The sequence below is a fragment of the Pseudonaja textilis genome, chromosome Z (genome assembly GCF_049901715.1).
Source record: "Pseudonaja textilis isolate UNSWEBS1 chromosome Z, rPseTex1.2, whole genome shotgun sequence".
Taxonomy (NCBI): Eukaryota; Metazoa; Chordata; class Lepidosauria; order Squamata; family Elapidae; genus Pseudonaja; species Pseudonaja textilis.
In genome coordinates this window covers 28,523,881-28,543,780 of record NC_142008.1, presented here as the reverse complement: position 1 = coordinate 28,543,780, position 19,900 = coordinate 28,523,881, and the positions used below count along the sequence as shown (strand labels likewise).

The window sequence follows — 19,900 nt, the reverse complement described above, 5'->3', positions numbered from 1 at the left end:
TGGTTTCTTTTGGAACACTGGACATGCTTTATTTCAATTTTTTCACAATTTATTTAAACATCTCACATATACAAAATAGGTACAATTTTTGTTGTTGAGAAATGATTCCTTTTTGGCCCATTGTAGAGAAAGAAATGAGAGTTAAAAACATGGACATTTGATGTTGAAGAAGAAGAAGATGAAGATGGGGTGTGGGAAGATATGATCCACATGCTTAATCTGATGGTGAGATGGGGCATTCTGAATTTATTCTCAGACAGATTGCAAATAAACAATACAACTTAATACAGAAAGGCAGGGATTGGTTGTTTTGTTTTGTTTTTATTTTCCCCAAATGACTAGCACCATTAAATTTCAAGTATTGTAATATACTCTGTAATATTGAATCAGCACCATTCTACTATGAATGGGTTCAAAAGCACCTCAGAACATATGTATAAGGATGTGGATCACACTTGGCTTAAAAGTGTATGAGGTAGTTCAAACCTTTGGAAGTTGTGGTTTTAAACTTCCTCTGTGGAAGATATTCAAAGGCCACAAATGGTGCAAACTTTCAGGAATTTTTTTATTTGGTTTTTTTTTATATTTTTGGTTTTTTTTTTTTTTTTACACAAAGGCTGACATTTTCCACAAAAATCTTGGTGACAAAAATCTTGTAAAACTTCTGATTCCTTTTGGGGCTGTATTAAATTGCATTGTACAACGTTCCCAAAAAAATCCTTTTCCTTCGTTTTCGCCAAAAGTTTAAGCAAGTAGATGAACAGAAGAATGGAAGGAGTCAGCTTTCAGTATAAAAAAGAAATGGCAAAGAGAGAATTTTTTTGTTTTGTTTTTAAGTTAGTTTTAGTTCATTCATTTGAAACAGACGGGGCCAACGTCCAAACGGAATTCTTGGTCAGCACCACCAATGTCCAAAGGTGCAATGTCAAGGAAGGGCAAACGAGAAGGCTTGTTTGTTCTGTATTCAATCACTGTTTTGCCCCATTCATTGGTCTTTCTCTGCAAGATAATGATAGTGAATCATTAAAAACATTATTAAGGCACCTATCAATCTGCTGTTATTAGAAATCAGTAAAGGCTTCTGTGACATAATCCCTTGCACTGAATTGTGTTTCTATAAACTCACTCTTCTGGAGACCTCAACCTCTAGCCCAATCATGTCCCTTCTCACTGTTCCCCTCATAAGTCCTGGGCTTTTGTCACTCCCTGATGACCTTCCCATTTCCAGTGGTTTGAGGGTCAAACCAGTCATTCTTGACGTTCTGGAGCTGCGTTCTCAAAAGGAGTGGCAGAACCAAGGTGGTCTTCAGTGATCAAAAGTTGAGTTTAAGACCTACGTTTCTATCAAGTCCCTGAATAAAATTATAATCAAAGACATTTACAAGCAGGAAGTAACATAGAACTTACAGAGCAGCCATCTTCGATAACAGTGAAAGTAAACCGGCCATTGCCTTCAGCTCGGAATTCAACATCATTGGAGCCCTGTAGCACCACAGCCTTCTTAAGATTGCCTGTTTCCTCATCCATATAAGCAATGCTGTTCTTGCAATGGTAAGTAATGTTCTGGGAAGCATGGTTAGCCAGTAGCCTCAGGAAAGCAAGTTGGGTAGCCATGTCCTTGGTAGACATACCTTCTGCATTATATTCAAACTGGAAAAAAAATGAAATCAAATAAATTTATCACATACTCTGTGCTTAAATGGAATGCATGGTCATGTGAAAGTTAATTGGGGGAGAGGGGAAATAATTAATTTTCATTGTAGAACCAGAAATAATCACAACCGATGGTTAGTCCAGGAAGTAATTAACTGCTTCCTAGAGAGAAACTGCATTCCAATTAACTCAATTTTATCATATCCAGAAATAGGTTATTTGTTATAAGTTTACTAATCATTCCAAACAGATAATCCATGCATTTATGAATAATATGAATGGTACATGAAGAGAAACTATCTCCTTCCAGAATTTAGTGATCTTTCCTGAATCTACTTTTTTATTGATGTAAAAGCAATACCTCATCACAAAACATGTAACTGAGTTTAATGGATTCAATCGGGACATACAGTTCTGATAACTAACTAGTTTAGACAACTTTAAACAAGATTTGAAAGGCAGATTTGTTTTCCTTAATCTGGCACTTTATACTTGTTAGATTATGACTCAAAATTCCCCAACAGCATGCTATTGGCATAAAGGCTGGGTCTGCTTAAGGTAATTATAATAATTTATTTTGGGTGATTTATTTTCTGTATGTACATGTGTGTGTATTTGATTATGAAAGTTTTGTTGCTTATGTAGCCAGTATGACAGTAACCTTCATGAGGAAGCAATTTCAACAGAAACATGCTGTTTGTAAACTATAGGTTTTTAATGGGGGGAAATTGAGCTGCAAGACAACAAACTAGAGTAGATGAGTTACACAGTATATGTAGATTAAGCTATTATAAAGACTATGAAGTATAGGTTAAAAATTTCCTCCCATATATGACTTCATATATATTAGAAGACATACAGAATGAACCCTACCTGAGTACCACCATTGATAGTTTCTCCAAACCAAACAAGTTTCTTCTCATCAGGTTGCTTGCCAATGTACCAGTTCTTGGCTGGGAAGTTTCCAGGATTAGCAGAGATACAACTCTCACCAGTGGAGAAATCGCAGTATGCATTAATAGCATCCATTGTGCAGCCTTGATTAGGATCAATCCAGTAGAAACCTATTACAAAAACAGAAAAGGATTTAGGCACCTATCAGAGACCCATATATGCTTCAACTATTGGAATACCATGGATACAAATAAAGCAAAAAAAATCCTACTGTAAGGTAATATTCACTTAGTTATCTGTCTCTGATTACAACTTTATATTTAATTAATACCAATGTCTAGAAATAAGGAGGGAACTTGAAAATATAGATCTGTTGATTAGCATTTTCTTGAATATAATGTGTTGTTCAATTTTGTAATATGGTATTTTGATCTTTTTTTCTAATATAATAATCTGAAAGGTTTATAAAGTGCCATTTGAGATACTATGGAGATCCAGGCTAACTACATAGATAGACTATGGAGAAACAACTACTTTATAAATTTTAGTAGAAAGCCATTACTTTAAAAATAACAAATATGAAAACACTGCATTAAAAAACCTTATTCTGAGTGAATTAAATAAATGTGTTTACCAATGAAATCCCTGGAAGCCAGACACAAGTTGACATTGGAAAGCACCACGTTCATGAGAGACATTTGAATATACAGATGGAAAAACTCTATTGTCCAAATGTCTACTTTTTATGCCCATTCAGTGAGTGAATTGATGGTTGTTTTGTTCTTGTTATGAAATGGGAAACTGTCATACATAACATAACATGTTATTCATACCAGAGATGGTATGGTTAAATGGCACAAACAGATTTCCATTGAAAATATTATATGCAGAGGTTTATTGCTTTGAATGAATGTCCAGTTGCATTATTGATTCCAGTGGTATCTATACTAAGCTATGATAATGTGACCCAGTGGTGGGATTCAAATTATTTTATCACTGATTCAGTGGGCATGGCTTGGTGGGTGTGGCTTGGTGGGTGTGCTTTGCCTAACGCTGGCCCGCAGCTTTCTCCACACCAGCTGAGACTTGCAGTGCCAATCAGCTGAGAGGCTAAAGAAGAGAAAAGCGCAGGGGTGGCTGGGATGGGCAATACTGCGCTTTTCTCTTAGTTTTCCTCTCAGCTGATTGTCAGGATTTTTTCCTCCTCTCAGCTAATCTTTGGCTTTTTTTACTTTCGGTTCGGCTGAACCGGGCCAAACCGGTAGCATACCACCAGTGATAATGTCTGAATAACATGCATCATTACATCATGATTCAAATAGTTTGATAACTAAGACTATCATGATGTCTTTTGTGAGTATGCAAGTTGCATCATTTGTGTGATGACTGTAAACATTAAGAATGCAACCAGTTATTTTTATATTGATTATTTGGCACTAACATACCATTGTTCCAATCAGGATGACTGAGTTTTAAGTCACGGCAAGTGCGAGCTGGATTCTTCTTAGAGCCTTCTGGAGTCAAGAGGGTCTCAATCTGATTGTTCAGGGTTTTCAGAGTGGCATCAACTTCGTAGTCCTTGGGTCTTAGAGATGGCTGATCTGCACGATAATATTCCATGTCGTAGCCAATTTCATAACCACCACCATTGGGGCCAGGTGGGCCAGGAAGACCTGGTGGTCCTGGTGGACCCTAAAACATAACAGTTGGAAGAAATAAAATCAGCTTGTTTAAACTTAATTCATCATGGTCATGCATAAGGTCCTATCCCAAGACTATCTGACCAGCTTAAATATAATCAGAAGTGTAAGCTTTGGATAGAATAATATATACACTGAATGAGTAATAATTATAATAATACATCTATACCTGCCTAGGTTCAGAAATGGTCAGTATTAACTAAACTGGAGAATAGTCTGATGAATGTACAAAATTCTTTATTTGGCAACTTGAAGAAACTGGAAGAATGTCTACAGTGGAAGCTGCATTATGTGACTTAATTTAAAATTCTGATTTAAATACTTGAAATGCCAGCTATTTATCTATCTATTTATATCATTAGCATTGTTGTCATGCTTCAATTAAGCATATTTAGAAATCAACCTTTATGACAATGGAATAAAGCAATCTTCCTTTCTTGGTATTCTCCAGATGTTTTGGGGTCACAGTTCTTAAAATTCTCTCTTAATTCTCTCTCTTCTGGGAGCTGAAGCATACTAAGATGCTAGTCACCTATATATTAAGGAATCCAGCACAGCCAAAGGAACCTAGTCCCAGTGACATATATAGAGGAATGAGATTGCAAATTTATATACATTTGTCTGGGAGTCAAGTTTAATTAATGAAGTAAACTTTAGGATAACCATGCAGGTTATTCTGCTGTTCATTTTTTAAAAATAATTTTTGTTACACTAACAATCCTTCAGACTTAGACTTACAGATGGTCCTTGGCTACCATGAGATCCTCGCACACCAGCAGGGCCAACAGGTCCAGGCAGACCATTGCGACCATCTTTCCCAGCAGGGCCAGAAGGACCAGAAGGACCCTAAAACAGGAACAAAGAACAAACCCAGCACTCAGTATGCTTCTGATGCAAGTAAACAACAAAACTGTGAGATAACACACCTGGTCATCTAAATAGACATTTCAATGCCCCACACAAAGAACATTTCATATAAACTTACCCTTGGGCCAGCGGGACCAGTAACACCAGAGGGACCTTGTTCTCCGTGATGACCCTGTTAATAGGAGACAAGACGTAAAATTATTGAAATTATAATTTCCTGCTATCTTCTTATCCCTTCCATAACTGATAGATTCCAGAAATTGGGGGAAAATTACAATGGAGGAATCATTTTGACCAAGAATGGCTTTGACTGGGAAATTTGGCAGTGAGATATGAATACCACTGAACATATACAGCTTCCCCCTTCCTCATCATGAAAACATGGCAAGAGCAGGATTTCTAATAGACTGGTTTGTTTCTTAGTTGTCTTGACTGAATTGAAAGCACCTATGACTCTATACATCACTAAAATCCTAGGAAATCAAAGAATCTTAGATAAATCTGTTGATCTTTATGGATCCAATGATCCGGAGCTTAAGATGCTAATTTTAAGTCACTATACTAAGCCATGAGTCACCTTGACATTCCTGATACATAATATTCTTGTATGTGGTTGTAAATACGTGAACACAAACCTGTGTTTCATTATCATAATGAAATGGCAAGCTCGAATAGGAAAGTTTATGTTGGCTGAGGAAGAGGAAAAAAATGTGCAGAAATGAACTAAAGCTCTCGCCCAAAGCAAAAAAGAAGAAACAACAAAATTACTAAGCATTTCAGTTGACATTTAAAATGGTGACCATTTGCCTGAAGGATCCAGGATGGGAAAATGGAAGCTGAGAAGGAGAATGCATATTCTCCTTATCAGAGCACCTATACTTCCTTTAAAGAGTGGATCTGTTTCTGTTTAGGCCATAGTTCACATAGCTGTACTTACAGCGATACCAGGCAGTCCCTGAAGTCCATTATGTCCTTTGAAACCTGGCAAGCCTCTGGGACCCTTGTCACCAGCAACACCTTTCTCACCACGTGCACCTTGTGGGCCCTAATAAATAGAGTAATAAAGAGAGAAAAGTTACAAATGGAATTTTTCTGCTCTGGAAAGCTTGGAAGAAGTTTCAGAAATACCACCTTTGAACTAAAATACATGTAGATTCTTTCAATTTGCAAATTTTCAGACATTAGTTTGCATCAGTTTTGATTTTCCTTTTTTCTTGTTTTATTTATATCTTGGTTCAAACTACTATTAATAATTCCATTACTCTTCCTCAATTTGGTGTGATCTACAAGTATTGGACTACATTTCCCATTTCCAGATGGAGGATACAAATTGGGACCCAACCTATCCTGGAAATAGGAGTTTGGTGAAAGATGTTCTACACCAACAAAGAAATCAAGTTCTTGGCTTGGGAATTATTTTTCTATACATTTATTTTGCATAGATGCTGTTCTATTTTGAGTTGCATCCCTGGTTATCTGTATTTGGACTTGCATTTAAAAAAAATTAAGCTTGATTTTTGCTTCTGTCTTTATCTTGGCATCCGCCTAAGTATCAGCAAAGTCTCATTGCTGTATGAATCTGCAGTATGATAAAGGAGTATTATGTTAAGTCTCCAAGGATACTCTTATGCCTTTATAATCCTAACTCTTTTCACCTATAGGGAGTAACCACTATTCTTCCCTCTTCTGGATTTTCTCTACACCTTAATCCAAGCGAGGTAACCACAGTAAGAGATTCTAAAAAGGAGCTGTGGCAGCCTACCAGCTATTCTTCTTGCTGTCACATCTCTTTTTTTGTTGGAAAGATGTGATATATAATCTCTAAACTACCTGAGGACACTGTCATATTGCAACTACCAGCCCAAATGACTTCTGCCATTACAATTGAGTTTCCTGACCTAGACAGTGAAATGGCTTGGACTATCCCTGCCTAGATATCCACATTTCCTAGTCACTCAGTCATTTCTCGATCAGTTAGGCATCCCTCTGAATTATTTTTAAAACCTATGCCTTCATTCCTAGTCCAAAACAGAGTGTCTTCTTAAAAATACTTGACATGCATACAGGTTTCTTTTTAAAGACAACAACTATCCAATAATTAAAACTATACTCACAGCAGGACCTCTTGAACCAGCAGGACCGCTAGGGCCAGTAACTCCAGCAGGACCCTGAAATGATAACACAGTGGAGATGTTGCTTATGGGCCATAGCAAATAACATATAGCTACCTTAAAAGTGAATGTAATAATTTTGTATATTTCAGTTAAGTAAGACAACAAATGATACACATGCCTTTCATTGGAAGTATGATGAAAAGATATGACTATAGGATAGAAAATGGATGAAATCCAAGTATCGTTATCATCATTTTTACCAATTTATCTCTTTTATCTCTCTTTTTACAGGACATAATAAGCCAAAAATGAATGTTAGGAATGATAGTCACCTAACAGTTGGGTTGGCAATATATAAACCAGGATAGTCCTTTAATACTGTTGTATCTTTAAGAGAATGCTGTAATTGTGATTGGTTGAGGTTCCTCCAATGGCCATAAGATGGAGCCAGAAACCTTGTTTGCTCTCTTCTTGCATTTTCCTTTTGCCTGAACGTAGTTCTGCTTGGATTACTGTGAGTCTTGCAAACTGTTAGCAAACTCCATTTACTGAACTTTGTTTATGATACTGGACTTCATTTTTGGATGATCCCTGGACTGATTGTATTGAATAGTACCTGCTTTAACCATGTATGATTTGGACTGTTTGTTGGACTTTGTTTACCCGTTTACTGGAAGTAAAACCTACATTTTACTATTCAGTGTACGTGTGTGTTGGTTGTGTGTTATTCAATATCACTCTCACTACGTTTCCCTGATGGGGCATACCTCAACAATGAATAGGATAAGAAAATCCAGCTGATGATGTTACTTAGTCTGGTAACAAAACATTCAGAAACTAAATTGCTTGGAGAACAAACCACTGCCAAAATTTATCTCTTTCCCTATAAATTGATGGAACTTCAGGAGTTCCTCATGAACTGGGGCATCAAGATTCAAAAAAGTATTAATCCTTCTAGTAACAAACTCATCTTGAGAAAGTTCTGACAGGGTTGTAGCCAAGCAATAGACAGGGACCACTATGTTCAGGGGAACTATATACTAAAGTGCAAAGAAACTTCAAGGCAGGATTCTCTAACCTGGCAACTTTAAGACTTGTGAACTTCAACTCATAGAATTCTGGGAGTTGGAAGTCTACAAGTCTTTAAATTGCCAAGGTTGGAACCTCCTGCTTTAGAACAATTGTTCCTTATTTACTGAGCAGGAGAATAGCTTCAACAGGTGTTTGAGATTTTGTTACACTATCTTTCTACCAATAAAACATATTTTGGGGGAATCCAAGTGGCTCTTGTTCCTTGAGTTTGCTAGTTTTTCTGGCTTGGCAAAATCTTAAAAGGTGTGCCGTCTTCTAGGGTTTAGCACAGGGTCATGATATATCTGACACAATTAAAAGCATTTTGATGTTTTAATAGTGGTTTAAAGTTACATACACGTTCACCACGATTTCCAGATTTGCCAACAGGACCAACAGAGCCATGAGGACCAGGAGCACCAAGACTACCAGCAGGACCGGTGTTGCCAGGAGCACCACGTTCACCCTAACAAGAACAAACAAGAAAATGGCTGGATTTAGATGTACAAGCTAAAGTTGGCTTGCAAGAAGCATCTTTTGCTTACAGAGGAAAGCCACAATTACCTTGTAACCAGGGGAGCCATCACGGCCAGGAGAACCATCGTTACCTGGATTTCCCTAGGAAAGAAAAATGTCTTCTTAGTGACACATTTTAAAAATTATATTAATGATTGTACTGATAGTCTCTGCTTCCAGTAAAACAGTTTTCCCTTTTTGTTCCAGATTCCTAACTTGAATGTTGGCCATAAAGGACTGAAATCATACAAGAATCTTCTGAATCCTGTAACTTGTTTTTTAGTAACTATGTTTCAGCAGTATGATATTTTAGAAAAAGAAACTTGCATAGTCTTCAACCATCATACAGGTAGTTTTTGGCTTACAACCACAATTGAGCCCCAGATTTCTGTTGCTAAGTGAGACATTAATTGTGAATTTTATCCCATTTTATGACCATTCTTGCCACATTTGTTAAGTGAATCACTACAACTTAGTAATATGGCTGTTAAGTGAATCTGGTTTTCCCATTGGCTTTGCTTGTCAGAAGGTCACAAATTCCTTGTGTGTCTAATCACACTTGGCTAATAAAGCATTCATTCATTCATTCATTCATTCATTCATTCAAAAGGGGATCACATGATCCCAAGGACACTGCAACGATCATAAATATAAGTCAATTGCCAAGTGTATGAATTTTAATCGTGTGACCATGGAGATACCACAATGGTCATAAATGTAGGAAACTATCATAAGTCACTTTCTCCAGTGAGGTTGTAACTTTGAATGGTCACTAAATGAACTGTTGTAAATCAAGGACTACCTGTATTAAGGGATTATAAATTTTGGTTCAACCAACATGAAGGGTACCATGTTAGAAAACCTTTATATAACAGAAGGTATGTGCTTCAATCCTTCATGTGTTTTCTTAATAGTCACTTCTTTTAAGGGTTGCAGAAGTGTTAAGAAGGATCATAGTTAAGGTAATTAGAATTTTCGAATCTTAATGGTTTCATTTGAAAAGCGCTGGTATGTGTCTGGAATTTTCTGCTGCTTTGATTTAAAATACATTATTTTGTTAAAGCAATTCCATGTCTGTCAATCATTTTTTTTAATACAAAATCTAAAAATGCTTTACAACTTCAATCTCATTTGTTTACCCCAATTCATATAACTGAACTGAAAATAAATCTTTTAAAAACTGACAATATGGGAGAACGAGCTGTATCACACAAAAACTGGCTGCTACATTACATGCTGCCTGCATATTTAGATATTTTACTTTATATTTTACTTTAATTTTCCTCCAAAGTTATGATCAAAATGAATTTCTTACATCACGTCCAGCTTCACCAGGAGCACCATTTACACCAGCGGAACCAATGGGACCAGATGGGCCACGGGCACCTGGGGGACCAGCAATGCCAACAGGTCCATGTTCACCCTAGGAAAACAATTATATTTGGAATATATTTTAGTTTTAGTTATTATACATGAACTTTCAAAATGTTATGTACATTTTATATCTGTTGGTTATTGGATTAATTGGTATTAAATATTTAGTTAATGGTACTAATCCTTGTGAGATACTTCACTGTACTCAATATATCACAATAGTACAAAAAGTAACACGAAGAACAAAATCTACAAGAGCAGTTCTTTATTAATTCTAACTATAGCAGCATAAACAAGAACTTGCACCATCAACTTCAAAGCATAATGGCCTTCAGACAAGACAGAATTTTAATTTGCTGAGCATTTCCCAAATCTTAGTTCCCCTTCACAATCAACGAGAAGCTATTACTAGAACCTTATCCTGGCACTGAAATCTTATATCACAAAACATGTGCTTCCGATACATATCAGTCCTCCCAGTAGTCAGACAGGAAACATAACAAGATGGTTTCTACTTGGGAAAAGATACCAGAAAAGGCAAATATAGAACCAGGGACAATTTAAAATCCTACATAACAGTAACTACTTAAAAAGTTACATAACATTTGTTCTTTCAACTCCAGCACTGTTTTTATAATTCTGCTCCATTACCTCATAGTTATGATTTATCCATCTATTTAATTGCCTCATTGGTTCATTAGTTTAATGATATGCTATGTCCAATCAAATGCACTGCTTTCATTTATACCCAAATACCTTGCTGCTCTTCCCAGTCACTTGTATATGCTAATTTGTATAAATCTATAACAACTCCTTCTCTTGTCTAGGTCTGTCTTTGACACTAATGCTGTCTATAAACCAATTCATGCTTCAGTGTACTTGCTAGGGTTGCCATGTCAGCTGTCAATATGACATACAGTTGATTTTAGCAATTGCTATTTAATCCAATCAAATTTGCAGAGTGTTGGATAAGAAGACCTCTAAGGTCCCTTCCAACGCTGTTACTATCAACTTTGGGAGCCATATTAACACCAGAAGCTTCCACACTGCCACATTCATGAGCTTGGGAAGTTGGGAGGGGGGATTTCATGGAGTGTATGTGGTTAAACATAATAGTATTCTTCTTTAGAGTCAAGGTCATGTTATTCCTGCACCTGGTTGAGGAGTGGTTGAAGGGATGTCTCCAGTTAGAATGAATAGTGATTGGGACATGCGATGGAATGATGGGTGCAGGGGGTGGATTTGTAATTTTTACTTATTGGAGGAAAACCTGGAACTTTCAGATTTGGGTTTTCCCAGATGTGCCAGTATACCTACTCTAATAAAAGGAAACTTTGAGAAAATGCCTGTCTTGGAGTTTTTAACTGGATTTGGGATTTTCTGGAATCGTGACAGTTATTCTGTTATGTCTCCTATTTGAAAATTTGGTAAAGATGGTACTCACAAGTGCTCCAGACAAGCCTGGAAGACCACGTTCTCCTCTTGAGCCAGGAAGACCAAGGATACCAGGTGCTCCAAGGATACCTTGGGGACCTGAGGAGCCAGGAGGACCCTGAAGAAAAGGAGAACAGGAAAGGAAAAAAAAGCATTTTCAGAATGTATAACAGATTATCACATTTTGTTTGGGCAAAAAAATCTTTTTTCTCTTTGGTCTCAATACTAGAGTCCGTTTTAGCATCCAGCCATCATGAAAAACAAACAAACTTTCTGTATTGCCTTAAAAACCATTCTCTATGTGAACTTATGAAAGTATGTGCATGAAGAAATAGGACAGATTGATTTATTAATATGTGCATTCATAATTGTTCTTCTTTTACAAGACAATTAAAATATCATACCCAGTTATATGAAAAATAAAACTATTTGGCTGATAGACCACCTTCAGCAGAATAAGGCACAAATTACGATTAGCAGCCCTTATTTTGTGCTATGTCAATCCAGATCATGACTATCGTATATTAGAAGGAAAATTATGCATTGAGGCAGAACCTGCTATTTTAAACATCCTCATTTCCTTTTAAATGTATTTTGCGAGCTTCACTGGGAGAAATATTATAAAATGATATGGTCCGCATTTCCTGAATCAATTATTTTCTGCAATTCCAGTGGTTTCTTGCAGGTGGCACTGCAAGAAACATTACTTGCTGAGTGGTGAAGCCTGCCTGTGGATGATGCAATTGGCAACCATTGTGGATTAAGGAAAAATTCTTATATTCTCACTCTTGAGATCATTGACCTTATCTACAGTGTTCAGAAAAGGAATTGCTACCATTATTAAAACTAAGTTCGTAATTTGGAACTCTGGAAACAGGTTGTTTGAAGAAGCGTGGAAAACACTAGCAGCATTCCTAAATGATAATGGCCAGCTAGTTTTTTTAAATCCAGGCTCCATGGATTTAAATAAACATATTTAAATAAACATATAGACATATTCAAATAAATGATGGAATGACAAAATATCATGGCTGCCTCCCTTGAGGGAGATCCCTTGGTTTAGAAATATTACATATTGATAAATAAAAATATTACATACAAAGATAAATATTTACGCAGGTAAAGCAGTAGAAAACAGAGCCACAGAAACTTTTGCATTATTTTACTAATAACATAACACCTGAGAGCTTAACAGAAAAGCTAGACTGTATGTCTGACAGCTTTTAAATATGCCTTCGTTCAGCAGCTGAGTGAAAATCCGAATTGTTTCTAAGGCTAATGTTCTGGCTAGTTAAAGCCAGCTGAATTACTTCAGGCCTGTCACTCTCTCTCAGCCCAGCCCACCTCATAGGATTATTGTTGTGGAAAAAAATAGGAGGAAGTTTATTGTATATGTTTGCTGCCTTGAGTTGTTTTAAAAATAATAAAGGCAGCTTACAAATAAATATATATTGCTATACTATATAAGAATGGGGGAGGGGAGTCTTATCTTAGGCATGAAAGCTAGGTAACTTTGAGAAAATAGAAGGCGAAAGGAGAATTTGGTATGTTCACTACTTTGTTTTTGAACATGTTAGTTATTTTTTAAGATAATAAAGGATTTTTTAAATATAAAAGTAAAATAGATAAAAAAATAAATATGGCCATCTAAACTGGAACAGTCTGGGAGTTCAATTTCCAGAACAGCATTTGAATACTATGTAATGACTTCTGGTTCCTACATCTGATAAGTCCCAATAGGATGACATTGGTTAGTATGATGCCTTCTAGTGGTCAAATTCATTACATGGGATGCCAAGTCAGAAGACACTCAGGTGTTTATATTTGCTCATAGGGAGAAAAAGGTTCTATAATGCAAGCATGTCTATTTGTTTAGAATGAGCAGTTGTATGTTCTCACGAAACACAAGAATATAACTGGAGAGCAAATTATCAGGAAAGAGGAAAAAGGCTCAAGGCAGAAGGATATAAATCTAACAAATATTGAAAAGTGTTCTGGAGAACTTACAGCAGCACCAGTTTCTCCTGATGGGCCTTTCTCTCCACTGAAACCAGGGGGTCCAACAATGCCAGTTTCACCAGTACGACCTATTGGGCCAGTATCACCACGTGGGCCTCGAATTCCCTCTTTGCCAGCAGGACCAGGGGGACCAGATGGACCAGTGATACCCTAGGAATAAAATCATAATGTAATTGCATAGCTGCATCTCAGCTTTACCAGTCAAAAGACAGTAAATTGATTAATCCATATAAAGAATGAACGAAGACACCAATGGGGTCTCAACAAACATACTGCTTTAAGAAACTGCACAGAATCAAATGAGTATATAAAGCAAGGGTGTCAAACTCGCGGTGTCACATTGTTGTCATGTGATGTACTGTGACTTTTTTCCTTTGCTAAACCAGGGTGGGCGTGGCCAGCATGTGATGCATCTGATGGGCTGCAAGTTTGACAACACAGATCAAAAGGAAACTTGACATCACTGTAAAATAGGATTTGCTGTTTTCCGGGGTAGAATTTTAGTCATCTAGATTGACAGTTATGTGGCCTGTTATATTTCATAGATATCCTATCCATTTGTCTCCCTGCTGGACTTAATGAGAAATGTGAAATAAGAGAAAACATATTATATGTAAGGTTGTCAAGTCTCAAGCAAATCAACATAAATACCAGGTGTTCATGATTATTTAAGGGAATCTGCCTTGTGTCATAACACTACATCATAGTGACATTTCAAAGGACTTTAGTGTTTGAGCCTGGACAGTAGTGCACACAGGCTATATGAACATTTTGCTCATTACAATTATTTGAATGATTAGGGTTGTGATTTGTCCAACTTCAGGTATTTCTGATTTTGAAAAAATAGGGCAAAACATACTTTACATTAGACATAGGTAATATACATCCCTAGGGTTATAAGCAATTCACGCCCTCCCGTTTTTTTTTGACTCTTTAATAGTTCTATCAATTGTGATGGGTGAAAAGTGAGAGCAGTTTCCTGTGATTTTGGGACTGAAACTATTAAATCAGCATAACAGTAAAATGGCAAAGAAATCCTCCAGATTTAGATCTTTTTTTCATTCTGCTTTTGTGGTTTCCTCACAAGCAATACTGAGACTTTAATTTCAGTATGGTTCTGCTCTGCCTGTTGATATATAAAATGGCCCCAACCTATTTAGGTACAATAACTGCTAGTAATGGATCAAAAATAATGGATAATCTCATATTATAAAGGCCTGATAAAAGTTCTAAGGAACCTCAATGAAATAAAGTGACACCTGGACAGTATTGGCTGGGGATTTCTGGAAGTTTAAGCTCAGAAACACTGGTCAGGACAGAGCAAGCAAAAGCTTACTTTGTATGAAATTACAAAGGGATTTTTGTAGGAATTACTTACAGCAGGGCCAGGAGGTCCAGGTCTGCCAGCATTCCCAGGAAAACCATTGGGTCCCTATGTAAAAAAGCAAGAGAAAAATTAGGTTTCATAGTAATCAATAACTACATGAATAAAATGGATACATAAGATACGTTTCCAGACTTACAGGTGGACCACCATCACCACGGGCTCCAGCTTGACCAGCTTGACCAACAGGGCCCTGTATGTAGGAAGAAAGCAATGTACTATAAGACTCATGAAGTACTCCAGATCAGGGGTCTCCAACCGTGGCAACTTTAAGACTTGTGGACTTCAACTCCCAGAATTCCTCAGCCAGCAAATTCTGGGAGTTGAAGTTGATATGTCTTAAAGTTGCCAAGGTTGGAGATCCCTGCTCCAGATGACCCTGTTTTCTTTTAAAATCAATGGTAGCTATGTGACTAACTTATTTGGACCTACTTCACAAAAGTCTTCAGGCTTAAGAAAATACAACAATTTTGTTGAGAAAGACAATAGGAACAATGAGAGAGATAGAGGAGGAGAGAGGGAGGGAGGGAGGGAAGGACAGAGAGAGAAGGAGAGAGAGGGAATTCCAATCAGATTGTTAATATTATCACAAGATTCAAATATATACACACAAACACACACATATACACACACACAAAAAAAAAAGAGAGGGAGAGGGAGGGAGAGGGAAGGAGGGAGAGAGGGGGAGGGAGGGAAAGCGAGAGCGAGAATATGAATATGAATGTCCTCCATGGTAGGAAATCTCTATTTTTAGTCACTAATATATAGATATTCTTTGGGAGAAATTCTTGATATCCCACAAATAAATTAATTTTGATTTGTGGATTGGAGACTACTTAACAACTGTGCTATTTGGCATCTTAGCGGTGGATTTAAGAACATGAACATGAAATATCAAGATTACGTCATATAGCCAAAAAGTAAATATTTCATTTACTTACAGCAGGACCAGCGCTACCGACAGCACCAATAGCACCTTGGGGACCTGAATCACCTTTAGGACCTCTCTGTCCTCTTTCTCCTTTAACACCTGTCTGACCAGCTGCACCCTGACGGAAACAAACAAACAAACATTAAAATTCAAAGTTGAGATATTTAAAGTTGATATATTTAATTAAACAGTTGAAGGTAGAAAACTGGAGAAAAGCAAAGTTTATACTTACAGAAGGACCAGCAAATCCAGGAGGCCCAGCAGGCCCAACTTCACCACGCTCACCCTATAATAAGGAGCAAAATAAAGGAAGTTAAGGACACCTTTCTTTAGCTGCTCTTCTACTTCAAAGATTCCAAAAAATGTTAACATCATTTTTATTTATATATATACACATATACACACACACACACACACACACACACATACACACACACATATATATATATACATATACATACATACATATATATATATAATTTTACTACTTACAGGGGATCCACGAGCTCCAGCAGGTCCAGCGGGTCCAGCAGAACCACTTTCGCCCTAGTAGAAACAGAAGATCAGCTGTCGCTAGGCTGCAGAATAATGTCTGTCAGCTTCGACCCCTTTAAGATGGATGAGGTTCAACTCCCAGAATCCTGGGAGAATGCCAAAAGAAGGCTGGCTGGAGCATTCTGGGAGTTGATGCCCAGAGACTTTTAAAGTTGTTGAGATTGGGAAGTGTACACGCTGCACACATAGAAATATATCAGGGGTCCCTGGTGCCAGCACTGATGTTACCAGTTTGGGTAATGAAATGTCTTCAAGAAAAGAACCAGGAACACCAAGGAACCTCTTGCTTTCAACCCTCAGCTACAAATATTGTACTTTAGTTTATTATTAGAAATATACCTTCCAAAATATCAGGTTAAATGGTTTTTTTTTCACTTGTGGAATTTCTACTTATCTTTTCTTTTTATTTGGATATGTAAATTTTTTGTGGACTGACCTGAAATTAAATATTAAAATCTGCTAAGTAAAATGAATGAAATCTCCAGGAAATTTCAATGAGGCTTAGCCATGATTAATTCCACCCCCTACCCTTGGACAACTACTTTATTTTTTGTTCCAATTCATCATTTTAATATGTTAAAACAGTGAGCAGAGACCTACTGTTTCTGAACGGTAATTAAGGATGACTTCTTTAGCTGTATGTTCCATATTTCTATTCTGCCTATTTTCTGGGAACATGCCTAGGAAATATCAAAAAAGTATCTGGACTAGATGGGTAGCACATAAATTTAATAATAAATAAATAAATAAAGACTTACTCTTTCGCCAGTAGCACCAGCAGGTCCTGGGGCACCAATAGCGCCAGGGGCTCCCTGAAAACCAAACAGAATAATTTGATCTCAGTGTACTTTGTGTCGAGTTTAGTGTACAAGTAGTCCTTGAATTATGACCATAATTCAGACCAGATTTCCAATGCTAAGCAAGGTGGTTGTTAAGTGAGTCATGTTCAATCCTTTTTGCCATAGTCATTAAGTGAATTGCTGCAGTTGCTAAGTTAATCATGTAGTTGTTAAATGAATCCGATTCCCCCCACTGATTTTGCTTGTCAGCTGGGAAGATCAGAAATGGCAATTACATGATCCCAGGAAGTTGCAACAGTTGTATACACAGCATGCTGGTTGCCAAGCACCTGAATTTTGATCCTGTGATTGTGGGGATGCTATAATGGTCATAAATATGAGGGCTGGTCATAAGTCACTTTTTTAGTGTCGTTGTAACTTTGAACAGTTACTAAACTGATAAGGACTTAAAGGGTAATTTAATATAAAACACTACAAAAAAAAAGGATTTAATTTTTTTCAATTCTACTAACACCCCCCCCCCTCAAATATTCCTAACTTTCCAGGTAATTTTAAATAAGTTTAATTTCATAGTTTCTGTAAATAAAATACAATCATACTGTATTAAAGTAAATGCAATCTAATGTAAATTCTAAACAATTTTTATGTTTTTTGCCAGGGGTGGGATTTTAGGCCAAGATCCCTTAAGGATAAGGCCAATTTCATGCAATTTTAAAATGCTAGCTGGCTTTCATGTTGTAGATGCAAGAAGAATTCCACAGTTCCTCAGAAATAAATTAAAGATGCACGCTTACCCGTCCACCATCTCTTCCTGATGCTCCAGGATCTCCTCTGAAGCCAGTTGGACCCTGAAATAAAGCACAGATTGTGATTATGCCTAGGTAATGTCAGATGCTTTATAATATGATAATAATTTCCAAAGAAATGCTGAGGAACAGTTTCACCCCAAATCCTACATAATCACAATGATAAATGTAAATACTGATTGAAATTGTCACTATATCTTTTGTCTTTCAATTAAGATGATTTCTACTTTTTAAAATTTTGTCTTGATTAGCTATTTCAGCCAATTCATTGAATTACTGATGGAACAATTGCTCTCATTTGGGTGTCAGAAATGTAGTTTCAAAATAACTGTAAACCTTTTAAGGACACTTTAATATTTCAAATATTCTCAAAAACACAATGGACAGGGGTTTTTTAAAGGTTTTTTTATCATTTTGAAATTCCCAATTATTAAGGTATTAAGGGGTTTAACCCTACCAATGATGCATTCTCTGACAAGCATATGGAAACAAAGAGTTGGAAATAATATTTTAAATTAATGTTTCTCAACCTTGCAACTTTAGTTTGTGTGGATTTCAACTTTCAAAATGCTCCAGCCAAGTTGCTGGGAGTTTAAGACATCTTAAAAATTTCTAAAGTTCAGAAACCCTGGTTTAAACCATGTACTCTATCCCTTGTTTAATGTAAAAGTTAAATTAAAACATTTCTGATAAATGGTTACCTAGCCTTAATTTGAATATATGCACTAAAAGATGGACTTAGTTTCATTACTGAACTGCTATTATTGTTAGGTATTGTTTTGCATCAGTCATTCGGAATCTGCTTTCCTCAGGGGTGGGATACGACAGGGTTAACCACCGGTTCTGGGTTTACAAGCTTCCCTGCACGCTGGGAGCCATGCCTGTAAATTGTCATCACCAGGCTGCATGCAGAGAAGCAGCCTTTGAAACAGTCCTCTTTTCCTGCATTTTTAACTACAGCTGTGCCTCGTTTGATAGCTGAAGTTGAAAAATCAGGAAATAAAGATCAGGTAAGAGCCCAGGTGGGCAGTTGGGCAAAAACATCAGCAGACATAGAACTGGTTCTATGTCTGCTGCTCTTCAGAGCTACCAGTTCTACAGAGGTGGACAGAACCAGTAGAAACCCACCCCTAGCTTTCCCTTAACTTCAATCTTGACTAATAGGCTTTCTTCTGTGTGAGATCCTTCCTGATATTTGAAGATCGTATAATATTTTCTATACCTCATTTGCCTCCTCTCAATGCTAACTATGCCCCAAATCCTCTTCCTAGGTCCTAGAAGGTATTTTTATGTTCTTCCTCTCAACTTTTTCTCAACATTTGTCTGAAACCTTTCTTAATTTAATTAATCAATTAATCTTTCTTAATATAACATATTGACTGTATAGTTTCACATGTGAGCCAACCCTCAGAACTATAAAAAAAACAAACCAGGTATTTTCTAAACACATTGCTCACACTGGTAGAGCATTATAGAAGTTGAAACTTTCTTCAGAAATTGAGCAAAAATGTCTTTGGAGCCCAGATTCTGGAGACACCCCCAACTCAGCTTCCCCACTTCTCATTCTCCTGGCATCACAAAGTGCTTTGGAGCAAGATTATTAGTGCCTTTTGATCAAGTCTCCCCCCCAATATAACAATAGACTAGACTTTTAGAATGGATTCATTTCTGGCACAATGGATAGAACGCAGTACTGCAGGCTAATTCTGCTGACTGCCAACTGACAGTAGTTTGATCCTCATCGACTCAAAGTTGACTCAGCCTTCCATCCTTCTGAGCTCA

At 36.9% G+C, this 19,900-nt stretch overlaps 1 protein-coding gene across 1 annotated transcript in view; it reads right to left on the bottom strand.

The window, feature by feature from the left end:
* Nucleotides 1–546: 546 nt before the first annotated feature.
* The window catches only part of COL1A2 (collagen type I alpha 2 chain), a 52,910-nt gene continuing 33,556 nt past the window's right edge, over nucleotides 547–19,900 (bottom strand). Inside the window, exons 32-51 of the mRNA XM_087917707.1 lie at nucleotides 18,107–18,160; nucleotides 17,271–17,324; nucleotides 16,450–16,503; nucleotides 16,190–16,243; nucleotides 15,968–16,075; nucleotides 15,166–15,219; nucleotides 15,021–15,074; nucleotides 13,631–13,792; nucleotides 11,634–11,741; nucleotides 10,131–10,238; nucleotides 8,864–8,917; nucleotides 8,658–8,765; nucleotides 7,229–7,282; nucleotides 6,052–6,159; nucleotides 5,233–5,286; nucleotides 4,986–5,093; nucleotides 3,993–4,239; nucleotides 2,527–2,717; nucleotides 1,408–1,650; nucleotides 547–999 (exon numbers count right to left, since the gene is read on the bottom strand). Coding sequence (XP_087773833.1) covers nucleotides 853–999; nucleotides 1,408–1,650; nucleotides 2,527–2,717; nucleotides 3,993–4,239; nucleotides 4,986–5,093; nucleotides 5,233–5,286; nucleotides 6,052–6,159; nucleotides 7,229–7,282; nucleotides 8,658–8,765; nucleotides 8,864–8,917; nucleotides 10,131–10,238; nucleotides 11,634–11,741; nucleotides 13,631–13,792; nucleotides 15,021–15,074; nucleotides 15,166–15,219; nucleotides 15,968–16,075; nucleotides 16,190–16,243; nucleotides 16,450–16,503; nucleotides 17,271–17,324; nucleotides 18,107–18,160 — 2,124 coding nt within the window. The 3' untranslated portion in view covers nucleotides 547–852. The remainder of the gene's footprint in view (nucleotides 1,000–1,407; nucleotides 1,651–2,526; nucleotides 2,718–3,992; nucleotides 4,240–4,985; nucleotides 5,094–5,232; nucleotides 5,287–6,051; nucleotides 6,160–7,228; nucleotides 7,283–8,657; nucleotides 8,766–8,863; nucleotides 8,918–10,130; nucleotides 10,239–11,633; nucleotides 11,742–13,630; nucleotides 13,793–15,020; nucleotides 15,075–15,165; nucleotides 15,220–15,967; nucleotides 16,076–16,189; nucleotides 16,244–16,449; nucleotides 16,504–17,270; nucleotides 17,325–18,106; nucleotides 18,161–19,900) is intronic.